The sequence below is a fragment of the Agrilus planipennis genome, unplaced genomic scaffold (genome assembly GCF_000699045.2).
Source record: "Agrilus planipennis isolate EAB-ADULT unplaced genomic scaffold, Apla_2.0 scaffold34, whole genome shotgun sequence".
Classification (NCBI taxonomy): Eukaryota; Metazoa; Arthropoda; class Insecta; order Coleoptera; family Buprestidae; genus Agrilus; species Agrilus planipennis.
The window spans coordinates 1,233,262-1,255,164 of NW_020439170.1; the positions used below are offsets into that span (position 1 = coordinate 1,233,262).

The 21,903-nt window shown below is 33.4% G+C and overlaps 3 protein-coding genes and 1 long non-coding RNA gene across 6 annotated transcripts in view; 2 read left to right on the plus strand and 2 right to left on the minus strand.

Moving 5' to 3' along the window:
• Positions 1 to 1,033: 1,033 nt before the first annotated feature.
• On the minus strand, positions 1,034 to 6,887 carry LOC108735130 (serine/threonine-protein phosphatase 4 regulatory subunit 3). Of its 2 annotated transcripts, XM_018466967.2 has the most exons (6): positions 5,162 to 6,887; positions 4,411 to 4,603; positions 3,827 to 4,349; positions 2,873 to 3,203; positions 2,703 to 2,811; positions 1,034 to 1,177 (listed from the first exon to the last, which is right to left on the minus strand). In XM_018466967.2, the coding sequence occupies exons 1-5, from the start codon at positions 6,392 to 6,394 to the stop codon at positions 2,728 to 2,730; spliced, it is 2,364 nt and encodes a 787-aa protein (XP_018322469.1). In that variant the 5' UTR covers positions 6,395 to 6,887; the 3' UTR covers positions 1,034 to 1,177; positions 2,703 to 2,727. The 2 variants fall into 2 exon arrangements, with proteins under 2 accessions (XP_018322469.1, XP_018322468.1); XM_018466966.2 differs by having other exon boundaries at positions 1,034 to 2,811; positions 5,162 to 6,886.
• Positions 4,651 to 5,399, plus strand: LOC108735132. The gene is made up of 2 exons (XR_001937516.2): positions 4,651 to 5,231; positions 5,294 to 5,399. It is a non-coding gene; the product is annotated as an uncharacterized LOC108735132 (long non-coding RNA).
• A 330-nt stretch (positions 6,888 to 7,217) lies between the features above and the next one.
• LOC108735131 (phosphatidylinositol N-acetylglucosaminyltransferase subunit H) lies at positions 7,218 to 8,713 on the plus strand. 2 transcript variants are annotated; one of them, XR_001937515.2, is made up of 4 exons: positions 7,218 to 7,800; positions 7,847 to 7,978; positions 8,041 to 8,124; positions 8,184 to 8,713. XR_001937515.2 is itself a non-coding variant. In XM_018466968.2 (4 exons), exons 1-4 carry the CDS (start codon positions 7,536 to 7,538, stop codon positions 8,250 to 8,252), a joined length of 543 nt encoding a protein of 180 aa, XP_018322470.1. In that variant the 5' UTR covers positions 7,218 to 7,535; the 3' UTR covers positions 8,253 to 8,712. The 2 variants fall into 2 exon arrangements, 1 of the variants encoding a protein (XP_018322470.1); XM_018466968.2 differs by having other exon boundaries at positions 7,854 to 7,978; positions 8,184 to 8,712.
• A 1,415-nt stretch (positions 8,714 to 10,128) lies between these two features.
• LOC108735129 (protein Wnt-1-like) overlaps positions 10,129 to 21,903 on the minus strand; it is a 74,570-nt gene continuing 62,795 nt past the window's right edge. The window contains exons 2-6 of the mRNA XM_018466965.1: positions 16,180 to 16,315; positions 13,681 to 13,801; positions 11,419 to 11,684; positions 10,786 to 11,048; positions 10,129 to 10,563 (exon numbers count right to left, since the gene is read on the minus strand). Coding sequence (XP_018322467.1) covers positions 10,362 to 10,563; positions 10,786 to 11,048; positions 11,419 to 11,684; positions 13,681 to 13,801; positions 16,180 to 16,315 — 988 coding nt within the window. The 3' untranslated portion in view covers positions 10,129 to 10,361. The remainder of the gene's footprint in view (positions 10,564 to 10,785; positions 11,049 to 11,418; positions 11,685 to 13,680; positions 13,802 to 16,179; positions 16,316 to 21,903) is intronic.

Here is a 21,903-nt window from a genome sequence, read left to right on the forward strand (position 1 = left end):
CGCAAAAACTGTACAAAAATAACACAAGTATAATACTATTTAAAATATAATAATGTCGTTTATTTGCCAATTTCTTTATTAAATTATATAGCAAATGATTTTGAAATTTTAAATTATGGTAGAGGCGCCGAACACATTTATTGGGAAATTTTAGCATGAACATTAAAAATCCGAATTTTAGTATTAGGAGAGCATAAGTCGCATGAGGTTAATTTCTCGAAAATCAGGCGGCAAACTAAATTTATGAGTATTATTATTATAAAAGTTAACACCCGTAGTGTCTATATAACCACCACTTTCATGTTCATTAAAATATATAAATGTTTTTATTTTGTAACTAAAATCAATTAATTTAATTATTCTCCTTAACAAATCAGGCACGATTATATCTAATTCCCAAGTATTTTTCTTAATTTTATCACAAATAGTAAAAATAATCTTATGATGATGTTGACGAGCGGTAGAAAACACTTCCATTAACCTCTAACTTTTGTAAATAAAAACAAACAAAAGTAGACCCTTAAAATTTATTTATAAGTTTTATTTATGATAAATATAGTAATGTAAGCAAGAATAGGTGTTTGATAAATTATATTCCATTTGTTAAATGGGCTAGTAGTGTTTAACCAAGAAATAGATGAACTCTATCTGCTAACATTTTTGGAGTAATATCGTAATTATACCTGAATTGCATGCAAGTTTAGACATAATATAATACCCGTAAGGTGCATATTTGTTTGTAAACATATCTTTTTAGCCGACATGATTTACAATGCATTGTACATGATCGAGAGCAGATTTGGGAAGTATGGACAGAATTATACATACATTCGTTAAGAAAGCAAGTTTTGAGAGATATACAAATACTGACATTTACATTTCCTTAAGGGTATAAAGCGAAATATTCGAAAGATAGCTGTGATAAATAAAATATGAACTGTATGAAGGTTGTATCACCCATGAGTGATGTAAATTTATTGTGTGGCATTCAGTTTTTTATTTGAAGTATTAATTTTCTGTACAATAAAAAACAATACNAAAAGTTACAAATTAAATATGTAGTGGCATCGAATGATACAATGTGAACGTGCTGGTAAAACATTGAGTTTCTCTTATTAAGCCGCTCACTGGTTAAACAATTTCCGTAAATTTAATACAGATCATTTGAGTGTAATTCCTGCAAGAAATCAAAGAAAAATAAAAAAGAAAATCAACTTTAATGATCTTTTCGACTCTATTATTTCAAAATAAATACGAAGAAATAAAATATTAATAGGAAAAGAAAATTTCCCTTTTGACTATCGTATTTATATTAAAAAACGACAACATAATAACACGAGACTTTTCTTGCAATGGTCCCCATTTTTAAAGTAAATGCACTCATTTTTTGTGAGAAAAAACAAATTTATAAAATTAAAAGATTCTCCTTAAACACATCAACTATTTCACACTATTGTTACAGCCAAAAAGGAAAAATTCTGCTTACAAACAATTTCCTAAATTTGCTTTACGTACACAGAGACGTAATAAATAATTTCTTTTTACAAATCGATAGCTAAGAGGAAAAAATGAAGATAATAGTACGAAATCATTATCCTCACACCAAACATTTCTCATTGAAACTACGCTCGCATTCTATAATCATAATAATCGATATTATCATTAGTAATAAATTTAATTGCTAATTTACACAACAGTATTCTGGATTCGTTGTCGTCTATAAATTACGAACAACATTTTCGTCGTTTTCCTTTTTACATTTAAAAAACATGCTGAAATAAATCATTTTGAACCTAATTATTCACGTCACCCTTTTGTGTGATGATATTTCCAGTGTGATGATAGCAAATCATTGGTCTATATGATACATTTCTTGCAATGACGGTAACAAAAAGATTGGAATTAAAACAAGAAAAAACGAAATTCATACTGTGCACTACTATACGGAAAATACAAACTAAATAAAAAAAACTACTTATACCTAACAGTATTATGTTTCATTGTCATTATTAAAAATAAATAATGGGGACATTCTTAAATTACTGAATCTATTTTCATTACTTTACAAAATAAAAACTTTAAAAAATAGAAGTTTTTGCATTTACAGATCAGTTATGATTTATGTTTTGGAAATGAACAGATTTAATAAACAGAGAGATGTTAATATTAACTTACTATTTACTGGCAGTACACAATACGATTTCGCATTTAACATAAATTAACAGAATACTGGCCAAACATTTTCTGATCCATTTTCACATTTATCTTTCTCTTCTTCTTGCCGTTTTCCTTCTTATTGGAGTGCACTTGTCGTACGCTTAATCTTCTTTAACCACTCGTTACACATTCTCGTTTAAACGATTTAAAACGGTCCGCGTTAGATGACTTCGGGGCTTACAATGAAGAACTTTTGATGCCCTTTTATAGTCCTGTCCATTCCCCCGACATTTCCCACTTTTTCACGTTCACTTTTCTGAAATTTCGTGGGCGTTCTTATGATAAAAAAAGAAATTAACGAGTTGTCCCAATTCATAAACACACTTTTTGTTACATCACTGTCTAAAAGCGCGCAAAAACTGTACAACCGATGCCTAATTAGCTGCGCTCATCTTGACTGTTCAAATTATCAGAGACAAAGTCCAGAATCGACCCGTTGTTCAAGGGAAATTACGCGAACCATTTGTTTTTTTGTTTTTACTCACCTACTGAAGTAGTTTTGAGGGCGGACTACGTAAGCCGAGGTCGTTTCGACATCTCGCCGCCTTCCTCATCTTCTTCGTCCGAGTCACCACCTTCGTAATCCACCAGACCCTTATAACAGAAAAAAGGCAATTAATTGTCACATTGTAAGTGACACAAGACTTTCACTTACCCTTTTAAAGAGGGCTGAACGTATCTCGGCCGGCATAGGACTGGGAGGCTGACCACCACTAGCATTATTGTTGATCATAGATGTTTTGGTGGGAGGCGTACTGCTGTTGTTCATTTTCGGTCCGTTTGTCGTCTCCGACTTCTTGTCCATCATTTTGCCAATACTCTCGAGTTCAGAGTCAAGTTTCTTAGTAAGGATGTCAGTTGTTGCTGCTGGCACCACGGCCTCGTTGTCGTCAAAGTCGTCATCTTCGTTAAACCAGATCTCCTCGTCTTCGTCCATTTGGCGCTGGTCGCGACGGTACCGACTATTGCGTAAAATCGATGGAACACTAAAATGCAATTAGAACATTATAAGATAAAACTTTTATTACTTTTATCCTTTTTATGGCATTAAACTCATCCCAGACCTACCATTCCTTACAATCAGTCCTGTTAAACTCAATGAAATGTAAAAATTATGTATTTTCATATTGACTGATTCATTTCTGATACCCCAAAATCTTAACATTTAGCAGAATGGTCTCATAGCATAAGTAAAGGAAAAATTTGACTCTCTTCTAGAAGTATTGAAATAAAAGTGATTGATTATGTAACAATAGTAAAAATATTTCTTGTGTATTTTATTTTACTGCTATTTTCTCCTGTTAGTCTAACTTTTTAGCAAGTTTCAACAGTTTTCATGTATTTTATATTATAAAGAGGGGGTGAACTCTGGAACTTCTGAACCAATTCTAAGCATTCTTTCACTAATAGAAAGCTACATATGTAATTATGCTGTATTTTATTTTGATAAAAAGAATTAAATGTTTAGCAAGGTGGGCACTTCGCGCCACTATTTGTTATTCATTTTCTTATTTTTATACATAACTTGGAACTCAATCTTTGGGATGTCAGCCCATTTTAATTTAGAAAACAATTTGGCCTTTTCTTTTAAATAATTGTTTATCATTACCTGTCTAGTGTATTTCTTTCTAAATCCTTCAACTTATCCTGATGTTGGTCATATCTCAATTTCAGTGCCTTAAATGTTTGCACATAACAGATGGTGTCTAATGATTTTCCATAATTTTCTACCACGTGCGAACACAAGGTTTTTATGTCTTCCAGTTTAATAAATTCAAACAGTTCAATTATGGCAGAATCGAGGAGATTATATCTTCCGTTGTTCCGAACGAAAGCTTCCACAACAGGTGCGAAGAGGTTGCCCTTAATAATGTAACGATTGTAGAATTCGTCCTTGAGCGCAATCAGCTTCCTCATGAAACGAAGAGCACACAGGACTAGGAATTTGTGCGTGGATTTCATCAAGACAAGAATCTTCCTTAATAAGTCCTTGTTCAGGATGCAATTTTTAATATGATACGTGTGGTGTTCTACACAAAACGATAGCAATTCAATTATTAAACCCAGCAGTTGGACCGTTCGATAGTCTTCTTTCTGGGGTTCCCCATGAGCCGTATTTTCCAAAAGTGGGGCTAAATGAAAATCAAATCATTCACAAATACTCATTTAAATTGTAGGTAAACCTATATTTACCTATAAGTATGTGAACGCTGTGTTTGTAGAAGAAATTGAGGAAATCTGTCTTTTCAGATTTATTAACTGATGATAACATGTTATCAGGATCTAAAAGAATTCTTAGGACACCCATGAGTTGAACGGCACCTCCCAGCTCCGGATCAGAGTCACATATCATTTGCTCAATTATGACATTTAACAAAATTTGGTCCTATAAAAACAAAGAAAAAAGTTTATTTTTTTCATTTCATATACCATAAGTTTCAATGTGTATTTTACAAATCTACAGTTTATTTTTTCATACTTAACAATCTGCCAATGTTTATATCTAATCCACAAAAGTGAAGGTTAATTAAGGTACTGATAATGATTAAGTATACTAAACGTTTATTTAAAAAAATATAGTATTCTAGATAGTAAGATGGCAAATTACCTCACTGTATTAACAAACAAAACAAATAATAATTAGATAGGGACGTCATGAATACAAGGTTGTAGTAAGGTCTATTTCAAAGTTCATGTTATGTGAATAAATTTAAAGGAAAACTGACATTGTTTTACTACAGATTATTAAAATGGATTTAAACATAAAAGAATGCAAATTCAATTTAGATTTTATGCAATGTCATGTAGTTATGTCTGCAGCAAGCAAAGAAAAAATAAAGCAAATATTATGCATAAAATGCAGCTACTTCTCTTAAAATATTAAGTAGGAAAAACATATGTGCTATCATATAGTTGTTACATGCATATTACATATAAATATTACCTCATCAGTGTTATTAGCCTGTTGAAGAGTGTATTCTCTAACTACAGATGGGGAATACTCCACTATGTATGTAAGTATATCAATAGAAGCACTTTTAGTTTTTAGATCATCAACACCTAATGTTATTTCTAGTGCCGGTAGAATTCCTAAATTAGTTAGTGTCTTATAGAATGTCTCTTTTGCTTGAGGCTGTAAATTTTGGGAGTAATTACAAAATTCCTTGAGAAACAGCACCAAGTCTCTGCGTTTTATGTCTGAAGTCGAACCATTAGTCAACACAGAAAACAGTTCACTTAAAAACTTCTCATCTTCCTGCACTAATGATACAATTTCAACTTTATTGAAAAATATAAAACTGCTCAATGTTGAAAGCATATTGTCTTCAAAAACAGAAGGTGTTGGAAGAACAACGTCTTGAATGTACTGAACACGAAATGTTTGATGAATTTTTGAAAGTAATTCTGGATTCTTTATTGGAACAGCTTCCCGAAACTTTGCTTGCTGTTTCAAATATTCTCGGTGTTTTTTAGGAGTGGGTAATGTAGGATCATATTCCAAACATCCAACCACATCAAATATTGTATCCTCTGCAAACATAACTTCAAATAATGCATTCTTATTTAATAAAAATATGTTTTTGAAGATGTCATATAAATGGTGCAATCCTTCCATATTTTCAAGATCCTCACACATGTGAAACAAGTTCAATAGTTTTTTTATGTAGTTTTCACTTTCAATGGCAGCTGCAAGCTTTTCCTTACGCATTGGCGATGTTAAACAATTACTAAACAATTCACTTATGTCTTCTAACCTGCTCAACTCACAAGAAGGTAATTCAATGGGAGGTGCAGAATCTGACATATCATCGAACCTTTCATCTTCTGATTCTTCTACAATGTCTTGTGTAATTTCTACAGAAGGATCCTTTCCTTGCACCTGACATATCTTTTCCCAAATTTCATCACAACCTGCTTTCTCTTGAAAACTAAGGGCCAAATCAAAATTATCACCTTCTGACCATACAATCAGAGTATCTTGTTGTTTCTGATACGCGGTATCCGGATGAATTTTTGATTCTAATAGTAACGAACCATCGCTTTCTGCACGTACGAGTAGCGAAATACCCTTCAAGCGTTCCACATATGAAGAAGACACATGTCCTGTACCTCTGTCGTCCCACTGTCTTTCCGCGTTTAGCGCGTAAAGTTTAACTCTTCTTCTTGTATCTGTCATGTTTATATAATAGATTTCTCACGATAAGAAGAAACTGCAATTCTTCCACATTTTGATTTTGGTCTACCTGAGTAATATTTGACACAAAACTACGAATAACCGTTTATAAATAGCTTGACGCGTTTATGTATTTTTTCTTCTTGGCAATTATTTCAAGTACCAAAAAATTCAAACCACCGTGGAAAGTAATTCTTAACCTTTTCTTTGACGAAAAGTTCTACTATTTACTCATAATCACAACCTTTGTTAAGGATTAGTGCTGTAGTATTCAATTAAACACTTTTCCATCAAATAATACGAACATCTACGATTGCCTAAGCACATAAATTACTTAATTATTTAGCTCGTATAATTTAAAACGCTATTCATAATTAAATGTAATTAAAAACTTCACATTAACGCGTTCTCGTAAACTCACAAAACATATCGGCCATGTTGGATAACAACAACGCTCACCGGGGACTACAAGGGCAAATACAAGGACAGCTTTATTTTAGCGGGAAACTTAAAACTTATTGCATACTAAACGTTTTCATGGATCAAACATAAATTACTCCATAATGCTTACTTCTTTCAGAATATTGATTAAATTTCCTTCTAAACTATATGTTAGATGTCCAATTAATTACAAATTTTCAATTTATGTATAAGTCATGTTGTCACATACGTTTTAGTTATGGTTAAACTACCACTTAATCGTTTAATTTTAATTTATTAGTAATCAAATTGCAATTATAAAATAGATATTTTAAAGAATTGTAAATAAAAATTGTTCTTATAGTAACATTTACAATTCTACGGGATTGGTATTGCTAGCCACAATCCCATTGATATTCCATGATAAAGCCATAGATAATTAACACAAAAAGAAAATGGAGATAAGAGTTATCAGCAGCAGTCGGATTTATTTGAAACATTATTATAGATACTAAATCTGAAGGTTTAACGGGTTTAGCTATGAAAAGAATACGATAAGTTGATGCGGCAATTATTTGGTTATTAATTCTAATCATGTTAAACAAAATTGTGTAAAATCTACTTGTGTTTTTGGTTTGGTTGACTTTTGAAACGGTTACTTAACCTCGTTAACCTAAAAATTTTCCAATACTTTACCAGCATTAAAAAGTATAGTTTGCAGAAAATGACTCGAAGTTTAAAAGTTTTTGAAAACTTAAACAGAAAAAATATTATAGTAGAAACCTTTCAATGCAAGAAACGAGTTTTAAAAGTTATTGTGAGAGACAAATCGGTGTATCGCCATCGAAAGAAAATCACGATTTTAACTGCAATTGCTATTTTAAACTTGTATTGCTATCACAAAGAAACCTTAGATTTATTCACATGTGCTGTTATTCAGTTTATCGTGCTTTATTTCAACTGCAAAATATTTTTTCGGGTACAGAAAGGTAAGCTTTTAAATCTACAAGAGGAGTACCAATAATGTACTAACAGATTTTAGAAACATTGCTTGTAATCAAGTCGTTAGGCATTCAGTTGGAATCACATAGCATGTTACGAACTTCTACCTTATTTATTCCATGGGTCGATGTGAAGGATGTGGTTATTAACGAAGTGATATCAATGGTTGGTATCTCATTTTTATTTTGTTGCTGTTTGATTGATTCATATTTCTTGTGTTTTTTTAGCAAAGGGTACTTTATATGTTAATTATTATTACAAAAACTCCAATCAAAAGTATAAAAGGAAAGCAAATAATACCTTTATTTTATGTAAGATATGAAGTACATATTATCTGGGATGTAATAATAATGTAATTAACATTTTGCAGGAGTTTTCTCCAAGGTTGGCATGCCTAGAGTTCATTTATAGCAGGATAGAAGCATTAAGAGAGTGTTAAAAAGAATTATTTGAATGACAACATAAAACTGTGATTTTTTTTGTATACCTAAGAATGAGTTACAGATCATACTTGTTGCCTTCTAGAAATAATAAGTTTTACTTATTAATGGAATTTTTACTCTTTTTTTTTATTTATAATTACATATATTGTGTACATTTTCTCATATTGTTTGTAAATATGGCTTTCTGTTATTACTGTCCTAAAACCATTTGATACATGCGCAGGAACACAGAAAATATGTGTAAGAATGTCATTTAATGCTGATAACATTTAATGATGCTTTAATAAAACCATAAATTATTAATGATTATATATTTGTTATCAGTGAAATTTTTATCAGTTGAATTGTTATCAGAAGTTGAAGTAGTAATTTCTAAAGAAAAGTGTAGTAATTAGTCATTCTGTTTCTTTGTTTAAAATTGTTAAATTATATTTAAGTTTTGGATTTAATAAAACATTTTATAGGAACATATTTTGTTTTTCATTTCAGTAATTTAAGGCCAAAGTTGACGATCTACTATTTCTTGTAGTTTTAAATAAAATCCAAGTTTTACATAAAATTTACGTACAAAAAAAATAATTTAATACTGGAAACGTGTAAACAATAAATAGTTACAAATTTATATATCATTAATACTTACAAATCAGAGATGACAATAAAAAAATAATGCAGTCATACTATTAGATATAAATAAGTACATATGGCACATTCAGTTTACAATAATATTTGTATGTATGTAAGGTATTTATGTATATATACTAATATTAATTATTAACACACCAGTTGGATAATTAAGTAATTCGCCAAAAAACTATTTAAAAGTAAGCATTAATGATCTGCCCCCACAACTAAAGGTTGTTTATTGTTTGTGCAAGTTTTATTTTTACAATTTATTTATTTATTTTATTTATTACATAAAATTAAAATGAAATACGTAGCAGGTAAATCGTAATGCATTATTTTGTGCAAATAAAAAATAAATTTTAAAATTACTAAATAAACCCTTTTTTTATCTTACAACTGAAACAGCGTACGGTATATTTTGTGGATAAAGTAGTAGTTGTAGTTGTAATTATAAAAAGTATGGGACTTTACTTGCATTTGCATGACTGTGTACGGATGCGAAACATGGACGGTAGGCGCAGCGAAAAAAAAAAATAAAAGCGTTTGAGGTGAGCTGCTATAGGTGGATGATGAAAATAGAAATTAGATTACTACTCGTAAATGGTGAAGGATTTGGGATATTTTAGTTTTCAGGAAATGCGAAAATTCGTTCAGGATAGAAATGAGTGAAAAGCGCGTCCAACTAGTCTTAGGACTGACGATCCTATGATAATGATGATATTATTTCAGGGGCAGTTTAAACATGCTTACTCAGCTATGAGTCTTTTTAGAAGAGTTGTACAATTATTTCTTTTATCTACCTGGTACTATTACTACAAACTGTATGGTACGTTCCACATTTTTTTTTATTTACAATACAAAATAAGTGGCTTCATTTATTTACAAAAATTAATGCTAAAGTAAGAGGTCTGTCTCTAGATACGAATATTGGTATTGCTAGCCACAATCCCATTGATATTCCATGATAAAGCCATAGATAATTAACACAAAAAGAAAATGGAGATAAGAGTTATCAGCAGCAGTCGGATTTATTTGAAACATTATTATAGATACTAAATCTGAAGGTTTAACGGGTTTAGCTATGAAAAGAATACGATAAGTTGATGCGGCAATTATTTGGTTATTAATTCTAATCATGTTAAACAAAATTGTGTAAAATCTACTTGTGTTTTTGGTTTGGTTGACTTTTGAAACGGTTACTTAACCTCGTTAACCTAAAAANAAACGAGTTTTGAACTAAAATTGTAAAAATAAAAAAACTTAGTTCTTATTAAAAAGTGTGCTAAAAAATAAATAATTAAGTACCTATATGGCCCATACCTATTACTGCAAATGATTGTGCGATACATTTTCATCAAAGAAAAGTCAGTTTGTATTGAGTAAGTAAAAAGGAACATCTTGAGCGGTCAAGATACTGTAAAATTAAATATCTGTTCGTCAATTAAATAAATTATGCAATTTTCGTGAATAATGTTTTTCGTTTAATTACAAATGTGCTCTTCTCGTTTATACCTGCACGTCTCGCACACTACATTGCAACACCACACAAATTTGCACTTGCATTTCTCCTCAACCTCTCGCACCCTTGTTTGATAACCCCTTCCGCAACATAGAAGTCGACAACCGTCGATACCAGGACTCGTCCTGTTGCATATCCTTCCTCGAGTACCGAGAATATTCATTCTTACAAAAAAAAAAAAATAAAATTGTTTTTATAATAAGTTTTCACGGTTAATTCCGCAGTTAATTCTGCACTTCGCCGTGGTCATATTACTGCCATGGTATTATCAATGGAATATCAACGTTCATAACGAAATTCAAAGCCCCAAAATAGTATTATATTTTTTAGGGTTTCAAAAACTGTACGTACATGTACATGTAAATAATGAAGGGAGTGAAACTTACGTGTCATTTCTTTCACAGTAATCAGGTGAGTCTTCAAGGTATACCAGATCCGTTTTGTTGGGCTTTTTCAGATCTGGACTTACAGCTCGGAGCTTTTTCCTCCTTCGCTGCACAAATTTCACATGAGATGCCCCCTCATATCGCTGGTAAAGGGCTTCCCCCACCTGTCGGAACGGTGGTAGTCTTCTCCAGCAAACTCTCATACTGCATGAACCAGACATGCCGTGACATTTGCAGACTCTTTGCATTCTCCTCCTTATGGTCTAAAAAACCAGCAGTGTATTTTATAACAATATCCAATTGAAAAAAAAATACCCTAAACTAATAAAATTCTTCCATGTAAATTTTGAATCACACTTGTATCTACCCCTTTAATAAGTATGGGATTTCAAAATAATAGTTATAAGTATTTATGTTTCGTAGTTCTTCTATCAACTTTCAAGTAAGTTAAACGTTTAATAAATATGTCTTTCCTTTTCATTCTCTAAGGGAGTATATTTTGAAATAAATCACTTCTTAAATAAGTGAGAAGCACCGAAATGCGGAAGTTAGATTTCGGATTTCGTATTAAAGCGTTTTCTGGTAGACCGATAGTTACTACCCCCCTAATGTGAGCAACAATTTTTTTTTTACCCTTCTTCCTGCTTCGTTATTATGGAGATTCATTAGTCCTCCAGCTGAGTTGGGGTCCTCTTTTACGTCGAGAAATAGTCGACTGAATTGTTCCCCGTAGTGAATGTCTTCCGAACAACCTCCCCACTGCCACGACCGGTGTTTTTTCTGTCTCACCCTGTTGTCGCAACTACAGTCTGTCAACTCTCCTTTCGAACAAGCCCTCGTAACTGCGAAGGCTATACTTGCCGCGGATATCGCGTAAATGTAAGCAGTTTCTCTACTTTCTGAAAATAAAAAAAAAGAAATAAACCGTTTCCGGAAAGTGACACTATTTGGAACCATTGCAAAAGTCTGAAAGTTTTATTGGGTGTTCCTTTAATTAATTGAATCAATGTGTGTTGATTGACAATGAAACCGAAGGTGTCGACGTTAGTCAGATTGTTGAATTTCCTGATCTATCCCTCTATTGGATTAAAATTTATTTGACATATTAGATACTCAAAAAAAAATTACTGACATCAGAAACATTTCCTGACTTTTCTATAATCTATGTTTTAGTAAATTCCTTGACAATTTAAATAATTTGTTTCTAGTTTCTAGCAACAAATGCATTGATTCTCCTATAGCTACTTACGATGAAGAACGCGTAGGTATTCTAACTTTGGGTAATTTAATTATTAATTGCGTATTGATATACAAACATTCTATGCAAATTCGTATAGGGTTTTCTGCTAATGTAAAAGGATTATTATCGAAAATGCGTTTGCTTATAAATGGAAAGAATAAAACGTACGAAGAACAAAAGTAACAGCAGAAAATATTTAGAAAAAGTAAGAATTTATTTTAACGAGGTATAACTGCATGATGTGCGGTCGGGAATAAAGTTGGAAGTCAAATTGAAGGTAATGAAGCTAGTTAAAATTCTTCTTAAGTAAACACAATTATCATCCGTATGTTAGCGTAGTTCGTAATCCGAGGCTTTTAGCGAACATCCGATAATTGAAGACGAAACACAGAAACGGTGTTTTGCGTGTTTAAAAAAACAGAAATGGCTTAATTCCTTTTTCTTAAAATATTGAAAAGAAAAAGCAAATGTCATAAGTATGTGAGATATAGCAATTTTTAGATTATAATCAAGCCGTTAGAACTAAAAAACTGAAAATAAGAAGTTGCTTGTGTTAAATGATGATTATTTTGTGTAATATTCCTATTGTTTCACTTGCTTACGGCATTTTATTCAATGATCCAAGAAAATTTCGACTAGGGTAGATGAACTCCGAATCCAAACTTTTTTTGTTACAAAGTTAACATTGATCGTTTGGCGTGATTTGCGAATGGATTCTGTACTCAGTGGATGTCCTCAGAAATATTCTTTCAAGGATTTACAGAACGGTTGCTTTTAGCAGAACTTTGTATTTTCTTATTAGAACAGAAACCCGGGGTTCCGCAAAACACCTTTTAGAAACCACTACTGTAGGCCATGATGCATTTATAGAAACTAAATATTTTTTTTATACACTGAATTGTTTTTTTTTTAATGTACCAGTTTACACCCTCATCCTTAACAAAATCATTTACAAAAAATTAAAAAAATTGCAAAATTTATACATAGGTACTTTGCTTTGATGATAACCAGAATCGGTGGAAAATAACGGAACATATAATATGCAGTATGATTATTACAAATTACCACCAAAACCCTGTTAGAGTTTCCAGATTTTTCACTTTTTAAATTTCATTCAAGAGAACAACTTTGCTTAAATTACAAACACGTATTATCTCCAAGACTTTCCACTCTTTTTCTTCAGATCTTTATATTTCCAAAAGTAAAAATTTTTAAATAGCATTCGATAAAGGTTTATCGTATCGTATGATAGTTTTATGGGTAAAGCCCCTAATAAACAAAACTTTACTTAATATCCAAGATACTTTATTAGAAACTAAACCCTACTAGATTACGATATAATACTGTCATAACTTGGATATTTATATAAATACGCTCTTTAGGAGCTACATCGGTTTTGGTCACTGATCCTGAACTAACTAAAGAGCTAATGAGATTGATTGCAATCCGCGTCTGGTAGTTTCAATAAATTTCTGGTAAACTGCTTTAAAATAATAGACATTGTAAGAAGCTTTACGATAGTTGTCGAATCGTATGAAGAAGTTTTGATTCTTTAAAAATATCGTTCATATTATTTCCTTTAAATAATTTAGCAAGTTGCATGCAACCCTATTGTGTTGAGTGAAATAAAAATAAAAAAAAATTGTACAACTCACTAACTGCGACGACGTTTCCGAACACGGAGGGTTGTTCGATGAAAGTGGTGCAATTCCATCTGCTGTGTCTGAACTGATGTTGGCACTCTTCCATCGCCAGTTTCGCCCCATTGCCCAGAATCTGAACAGAAAATCGTAAAGTGGCAGACAATCGGACAATGTTATTATTATTATTATAATATCATCTATCGGCAAGATGCCGGACACTTTAACAATTCGGAAACATAACTCGTCCCCAGGATATCGACGAAGCGTGGACATAAACGCTTCGGTCTGTCTAAGTACAAATGCGAGAGCCGGCTGGCACCGAGCCGAACCTGCTGAAATGTCTGTCGCTTTGTCGTTGTTACTTGATTTTATAGCGTCGTGAAATTTCATTGCATCGGGTCGCATTCTCAGGTATTTTTTTGCTTTTCACGTTGGAAAACGACGAGAGTAAAACCGTCTCTATTTCGAAGAGAACCAAAATCCAAAGAAAGCCATTGCATTAGGCTATCAAGTGCTTGAAATACTTATTGCTAATCTTGCTAATCATCAGGATCGAATTAGCATCAGGGCATTTTGGGCCTCTGCTTTCGCTTATGCAATTACGAAAGTTCCGCATACATTTTCACATCCGCTTCTGGATCTGGTTCCGCATTTTTATAACGGAAGCTTATCATTACACTTCCGTGTTCGCTTTCGTCCTTCCAACCCTTAATTGCCTTGAACTTTATTTAATATTAATAGTGCAGAGCCTCATTACTTTATTGAAAATTTTCATTCAATAAATTTTTCTTCTTAAGTTTTTACATTTAATAACATAAGCTATTAATCATGCTTTATATTAAGGAAGTAGACGTATTCTTTTCAATAACCATATGTACAGATTTGTTGGTGTGTCTGCATTTAATTCGGTCAAAACTTTTGTGGTATTTCTGTAGTTCATATTTAGTTCACACCTGTCACTTCACGACTGATACATGCGATGAAGTTTCTTTTGAAGAGCCCGTCAGCTCATAAATAGTAAGTTTCAGTTAAAAATAAAACTCTAAGAATGCTTTTAATAAAAGACTAAAATACTGTCGTCTTGGACTGTACGACTAAAGACTAAAAAGTTAAACTAATTTTTGTTTTGAATTTGTTGTTTAACGAATTCTATATCAAATATCTAATGTTTTATAATAGCTACTATTTCGTTATTAACTAAGATTGTGATGAAATATGATAGACATTTTTTGAAGCACTTTACAATTATATGACGTTTGTAAAGCTTAAAACAAAAATTTTGTAACTTCCTTTTTTATTCAGTAATGAAATTAATGACAAGCAGATTAAACAAAAGCGAAATTTAAGAACACGAATATAAAATTTAGAATTAAGTTCGATTTTATTGGTAGATATTTCTAATTATTACATTAAATTGAACCACAACTGCGACATAAAAGTTCGTTTACCACAAAAATAGTCAAAAGATATATGAAATACTCTTATTAGTTAGAAAGACATTATAAATAAACAAGGGGAATATGACGATACAAAGACCTCATTAAATGTAACAAATTTATCATAGGTGTAAACAGATCTTAGATTATCGATGTCAGTACTGATATGGAACATCTTCTAGATTGGATAAAGAACCTATCTAATAAATGTTGGAATTAAGTTTGTATTGGGATAGGTCGTTTGTCCTAATTTGTATTATTTATTGACAATGTTCAATGGGACAATATGTTAAATATATTTAAAAATGTAGGGATGAGTTACAGAGATATAAGAGTCATACATAGTTTGTATAAAGAGCAACAGGCAGATATAGATCGAAGACGCGATCAACATCATTAAAGACAGTACAACTGTAGGGTTAAATATACAAAGGCAAAAGATTAGTACGTTTAGATTTGCAAAAAATATAGCAGTATTAGTTACTAGCAAGGAATAGTTAGAGAAAGCTTTAAATAAAATGGAAGCGGTATTGACAAAACAGTATTGTATGAAAATAAATAAAAGTAAAACTATACTGGTATGCAAGGGAATAAAAAGTAGGGAAAGAGCGTATGAGACGAAAAATTAGAAGAAGTGGCTGATTTTAGGAATATATTTCGCCAACACAAGTGGCAGGCTTGTTTAGAGATCCTTGCTTTTCCGATGCTGAAAGAAGAAAACGTTATGGAGCAACTCCAACCAACGATGGCATGTAGAGCCGAATCAGGACCGCATCAGTTCCCGAAGCCTTTAGCGATTTGTTCAACTTTATTATTTATGACTATGAACAGGGATCTGTCAGGTCATGAAACCTATCCTGGGACTTCAAAGAAAAGCAAACGACCCGTTTTCGTTCTTCTTCATCACATTCTTCTTAAGGGAGTAGGAACAGGTACCTACCCATGCATTGGGTAGAGTAATGGAGTCATTGTGCCAGTTATTTCTTTTCGCCGTAAGTGCGTACTTATGAGCGAAGTATGTAACGAGTAATGTAAATAGAAACACACTTAAAATATAAATATAGTACGTACGTACCGGAAGTATTCTGTCGTGTTGCGAGCAAATTTCTCTCTGCTGTTCGGCCAGGTACTCGAGCTTGTGGCACCTGTCATGGTGAGCTGCCGGTGTCAAATTGACCGTGTTCGACATCGAACTTGGCAAGCCCAACTGCCTGCAACGAAAACAGAATCATGTAATGTTTGCGAAACTAATCGCCCTTTTGTTTTCTTATGTACCACCTATTCACAATTTACAAACCTAAAGTTACTGTCCGACCATAAGGTAGTTTTAATGTTCATAACTAATTTTAATTTTCGTCCTTTATTTGGACCTTCTCCGGTTTTATTAGGTATATAATATAGGGTTGTTCGGAAAGTCGTTTCGTTTTTTCCCGACAGAGGATTTAATTGTATTCTTTTACACCCAACTTCACATTTAAGCCGTATAATTTTTATATGCTTTGAGAGCTCATATAGCAAGGCTTGTGTGTGAAAAATTCCAATTAATTCTACGCAGTAGTTTTTGGTTGGTGCCCTTTTAAATATGGAGAGCGATAAGCAGCATTTTCGACATATCTTACTGTTTTACTACAGAAAGGGTAAAAATGCTGTTCAAGCCAGAAAGAAATTGACTGATGTGTATGGAGAAGGTGTGTTGACAGTACGCCAGTGCCAGAACTGGTTCGCTAAATTTCGATCCGGCAATTTTGATGTCGAAGATGCACCACGTTCGGGAAGGCCGGTTGAAGCTGATAAAGACGCGATAAAGGCATTAGTTGATGTGAACCGGCGAATAACAACACGTGAGATCGGATTGAGGTTAAATTTATCAAATTCAACAGTTTATGACCACTTGAAAGGCCTGGGATTATCCTCGAAGCTCGATGTATGGGTTCCCCATGTTCTCACAGAGAGAAATCTGTGTCGCCGCATTGACGTCTGCGATTCGCTTCTCAAACGTCACGAAAATGATCCGTTTTTGAAGCGCATCATCACTGGGGACGAAAAATGGGTTGTATACAACAACGTCAAACGCAAGAGGTCATGGAGCAAAAAAGATGAACCGGCTCAAACCATTTCCAAAGCCGATATTCACCAAAAAAAGGTGATGCTGTCTGTTTGGTGGGATTTTAAAGGAATCGTTTTTTTTTAGCTTTTACCGGATAACACAACGATTAATTCGGAAGTCTACTGTCATCAGCTGGACAAACTGAATGATGCACTTCAACAGAAAAGGTCAGAACTAATCAACAGGAAAGGTGTAGTGTTTCACCAAGACAACGCGAGACCTCACACAAGTTTGGTCACTCGCCAAAAGCTTTTACAGCTTGAATGGGATACAATGCTACACCCACCATATTCTCCAGACCTGGCACCATCGGATTATTATTTGTTCCGGTCACTCCAAAATTTTTTAGACGGTAAAACCTTCACCTCAAATGAGGAGGTCAAAAACCTCCTCGATCAGTTTTTTGCCAGCAAAGACCAAAAATTTTATGAGCGTGGAATTATGCTACTACCAGAAAGATGGCAAAAGGTGTTGGACCAGAACGGTCAATATATAATTTAATAAAGTATTTGTTTATTATACGAAAACAGTCTTTCATTTCCACAAAAAAAAAAACGAAATGACTTTCCGAACAACCCTATAATTACTGACTATTACCCTGAGGAAGTCCAAATTAGTTATGCTCAAAGCAAGATTTTTAGTTTTGTTGGTTAACTGCTTATCTTGTCTTGTCTTATTTGAGTTTTTAAGAATCAAGCCAGTAAGAAATTGGCAAGAAATTAATTAACATCGTATTAGCAATTCCTTGCTGGTTTACTTCTTGTCTTGCTGGCAAAACTCTTGCTATTTCTTGCTCTTACCGATTTCTAAAGTCCCCAAGTCTAAGAGAAATGCTTATTTTGTTCGTACTCTTAAGCTTGTGACTTGTTCAAAAATGAGGAAGAACAATTTCAGAAAAGTATTAGACATGAATTTAGAGACAACTTTGGAATAAACAAAGAGACATTTGTCTGTATTTCGTATACCCATAGAGAGAATTTAGAAATCTTCGTCAAATTTCTATTGCTTTTGCGTGTTCAGATTGACCTATGATGTTTATTATTCCAAGACTATAATTAGTCTAAACAGTCAGTTTTTCTAGATTTTAATTGTAATGCCTCTCAAAATTTTAAAGCACGTCTTCCTCGAGGCAAGCAAAGCCAGAGAATGTTAAAAACTCACAACAACACAATTTTAACAAGTGCATTGTTGACCCGAAGGAACAGTCGAAAGTTTCGTTTTATTTGCCTGGAAGCCACGCGAACAACAATTGCTTCTAATAAAAGGCAGTAAGTACGAGAATACCGAGAGACTTGCCTTGGAATGGATTTAATTAACCCTCGTGTACTAGATTCTAAAATCGTTTTCTTTATTAGCCCTCCTTATACAACAACAATTTTCCTCCCTCGGCCAGGAGTGTCCTTGATGCATTCCTTGAATGCAGTATATCCTAGGGAGGAGGGTCAACAGTAGGTACTTCAATAAAAAAGGCAAAATCACGACATGACAACCTCTATCCGGCATGGCATGCACATGATGAAAGATCAAATTACTTGGCATACTAATTACTATGCTGTTGAGAATTTCGACGAGGGCTGGGATATAAACGAGCCAATAGAGCCTGCAATGAAGGGTTACTTCATGCCCCATTGGTTAAGAAACGGCCATCATTTTTGCCCTGTTTCGGCCGACAATGTCCCCATTATGTACTTGGGCTCCTATTCAACTAATCAGCACATGCAGAGAACGTTGTACGTATGTGTGTATGATGATGAACATGGCCGACTTTCTGTTGTTCTATCCATAATTAGCCGCCCTCCAGTCGAGAGGTACGTGAGGGTTGATTTGTTAAGTAGGCCAGATGAGAAAGCGGCATCACATGATGATTTGCGTCAAAAAAAAGCAAAATGAAAATAAAGAGAGGAAAAGAGATAGAGGGACGGATAAACAGAGATGAACACGAAAGGGAAGAGACAAGAGGGACTGGTGTTCCTATCAACTGGCACAAGGATGAATTAAAAGGGAATAGTATACAGAGGTTGTTTCCAATATTTGAAGGGATTGTTAATCAAAAGCCGCAACTCCTCTAAGCTTATGCTTGATTAGGAAAAAAAAATAAAGCAGTACCTAACATTCTCAATGGATTACGAACCACTTGACTGGATTTTTATTTAATTAAAGGTACTTGTTTCCTTTTTTGCATTTGTTTGGTTGATACTTTCATTTTTTTAGCAGTTTTAGAATTACCATCTACTCCTTCAATGTTATTTAAAGATTAGACATATCGACGTACAATAAAACGTAAGACTTAACCGCTTATAGTGACGGATTATTTGATATAAAATAAATCTGGTTCCTCTGACGACAGTAGTAAATTGTTTCTCATTTTCCCAATGAAGAGGGAACCTTCAAGAAAGCTTTTTACCATAGAATGCGTTGTTCCTTTATAAAAATCGAAAAAACGGTATTGTTGGATTATTATTATTGGAATTTTACTATTCTTGCTTATACAATTCTTAACAAGATTCTTCAAATCACACTTAAATGGTTGTAGCTACTTAATTACATAAGGAAGGATTTATTGAAATTCCAATCCCACAAGAAGGTGAAAAAGGGAGAAATATTAATTATTTTTTCACGCAGGTACACGCAGAGGAGGAAGAGAAAGGGTTGAAAGATTTGGATGACCTTATACAGCAGATAAGAAGGAAGTGTGTGTAAGTAGGAGCTTCACAAAATGGTTTTTGTGTTGTCGATTAAATTAGGTATGAGTTGGGTTAGGTTGCGTTGATTTCAGTTTTTCACCACCACCCTCACGCCTCCAATCTTCCGTTAACACCAGAAAACACTTAATGTTGTATATGGTAATCCAAGTCAAATCCGTCCCTGTTACCCCTCCGACCAATGGTCAGGTCACATCTACACATTTGTTTTTCACCTCCACCCCGTCGCTAACTAATTCTAAAGAGGATGTACTCTAGTAACCCTTATTTATCATTTCTTACAACTCCAATTCCCTACGGAAGTCAGGTGAAATTTAACCTGCACTTCTTCCGATCCTAAGCCTGACTGTCAACTAACTCCAGCAGGGATGTAATCCTCCTCAAAGGGGCTGGGGTCAAAATCCTATCAATTGCCATTCTTAAATTAGATCAATGTCAAACGTCTTTCTGATTTAAGAATATTTGCTCTTGACTTAATCATAAAAATTGTAAAAGTAAAAATATTCTGTTACGGGGTCAGTAATTCTAAAACACTTTACAATGAGGCTTTTTCATTATTCAGGCTCTTAAAAGACATAATACTATTGCTTGAGATTAAATGTCTTTCTTAGATAAACACAGAAACTAAACTTTTGGATATGTTTGATTTTTGACAGTTTTCTACTGTTTTAGAAAATACCACAAATGGCGCGGTAAACGCCATCTGTAGTACGATGCTACATTTTAGGATTACGTATGCTCCAACAAGGTCCATTTAAATATATGGATATCTACTTGCTGAAACGAATCCCGGCGTAGCTCATCTCAACGTGATAGGCACGTTATCATAATCAAAGTGAAAAAGGTAAAAGGTCTGTGTTCTGTCGGTGCTGCCTGCGACGCGCTGATGAGATCCAAAAAGATCGAAATCGAAATCCGTCTCTGGCAGTTTAGACAGAATACAGACCACTTCGAATTAGTTTATTTCTACTGTTTATTTACAAATATCAGTCCAAGAGACCCTTATACAGTAGTTTTACTATTTTTCAGGGCTCTGTATCTCAACAGGAACACGTGGAGGTACGAAGTTGAAATTAATACGAAATACTCAGGCCTACAACCCCTTGAAGCTGTGAAAAGATTAAACTTCAATGTCTACGCAATTAAAAGATACAGCCGTTTATGTTGCACAATTTCACACTCGCAATCAAAACCTACATAGGGTACTTCCCGTTGCCCCAGAATCATGAAATTTGTCAAGAATCAATTTCTTATAGCACAAATAAAGGGAGAAATTCGAAAACCGTAATTTTTTTAATTTTAATATTGCTGAGGACTGATTTTGGAGGGAACCTTAAAACATACTCGGAAAAAGCGAGAAAAATCGATTAATTACTTACAAGTTTGTAGAGACTTTTTTTGTTGTTAATGTTAATGTAAAATATCTACGGAAAATTACAAGAAAATTATTACGTACAGTATATAAATGATTGCGAAAGCTCCTAAAGCAGGCTGCATGGCAATTTCATAAAATAGTACCTACCGGCTAATTACACAAGTGGAAACGCCATTCGCAATATTAACGTTAATTAACACTGTTAAGTTGCATACACTGGATAATGTTGTGCTATACATATACGTACGTAAATGTCGCATTAATAACTAACCACAGGATAATAAGAGGACGAGAGAGAGAAAGAGAGAGGGAGAGAGGTAGAATACGGTAAAAACATTTGGGAGAAACTCGTTCGTGGTTTAATAGTCACGACCGTATAGAGACTAAGCAGATAATATCAGTTTTAAGTACTACATGAACTGATTAAAAGTACTTAAGATGTAAGTATGTGTATGTGCCTAAGTATATGTTGACTAGATGAAAGCACATAACAACGGCCATTATCGTAAAAATGAAAAAAATTACAAATACAATTGTAGTCAGGCCAACACTAAACGAATTTGACATCTAAATCTACTACTTTTCAATTATCACCCATCAATTACCACGATTTCT

Coding starts and splice junctions, on each gene's coding strand:
- LOC108735130 (XM_018466967.2), bottom strand. CDS start 6,394: ATGACAGATACAAGAAGAAGAGTTAAACTTTACGCGCTAAACGCGGAA. Junction 4,604..5,161: donor AGGCTAATAACACTGATGAG/GTAATATTTATA, acceptor TTGTTTTTATAG/GACCAAATTTTGTTAAATGT. Junction 2,812..2,872: donor GTTCAGCCCTCTTTAAAAGG/GTAAGTGAAAGT, acceptor TTCTGTTATAAG/GGTCTGGTGGATTACGAAGG.
- LOC108735131 (XM_018466968.2), top strand. CDS start 7,536: ATGACTCGAAGTTTAAAAGTTTTTGAAAACTTAAACAGAAAAAATATT. Junction 7,801..7,853: donor ATTTTTTCGGGTACAGAAAG/GTAAGCTTTTAA, acceptor AACAGATTTTAG/AAACATTGCTTGTAATCAAG. Junction 8,125..8,183: donor AAATAATACCTTTATTTTAT/GTAAGATATGAA, acceptor AACATTTTGCAG/GAGTTTTCTCCAAGGTTGGC.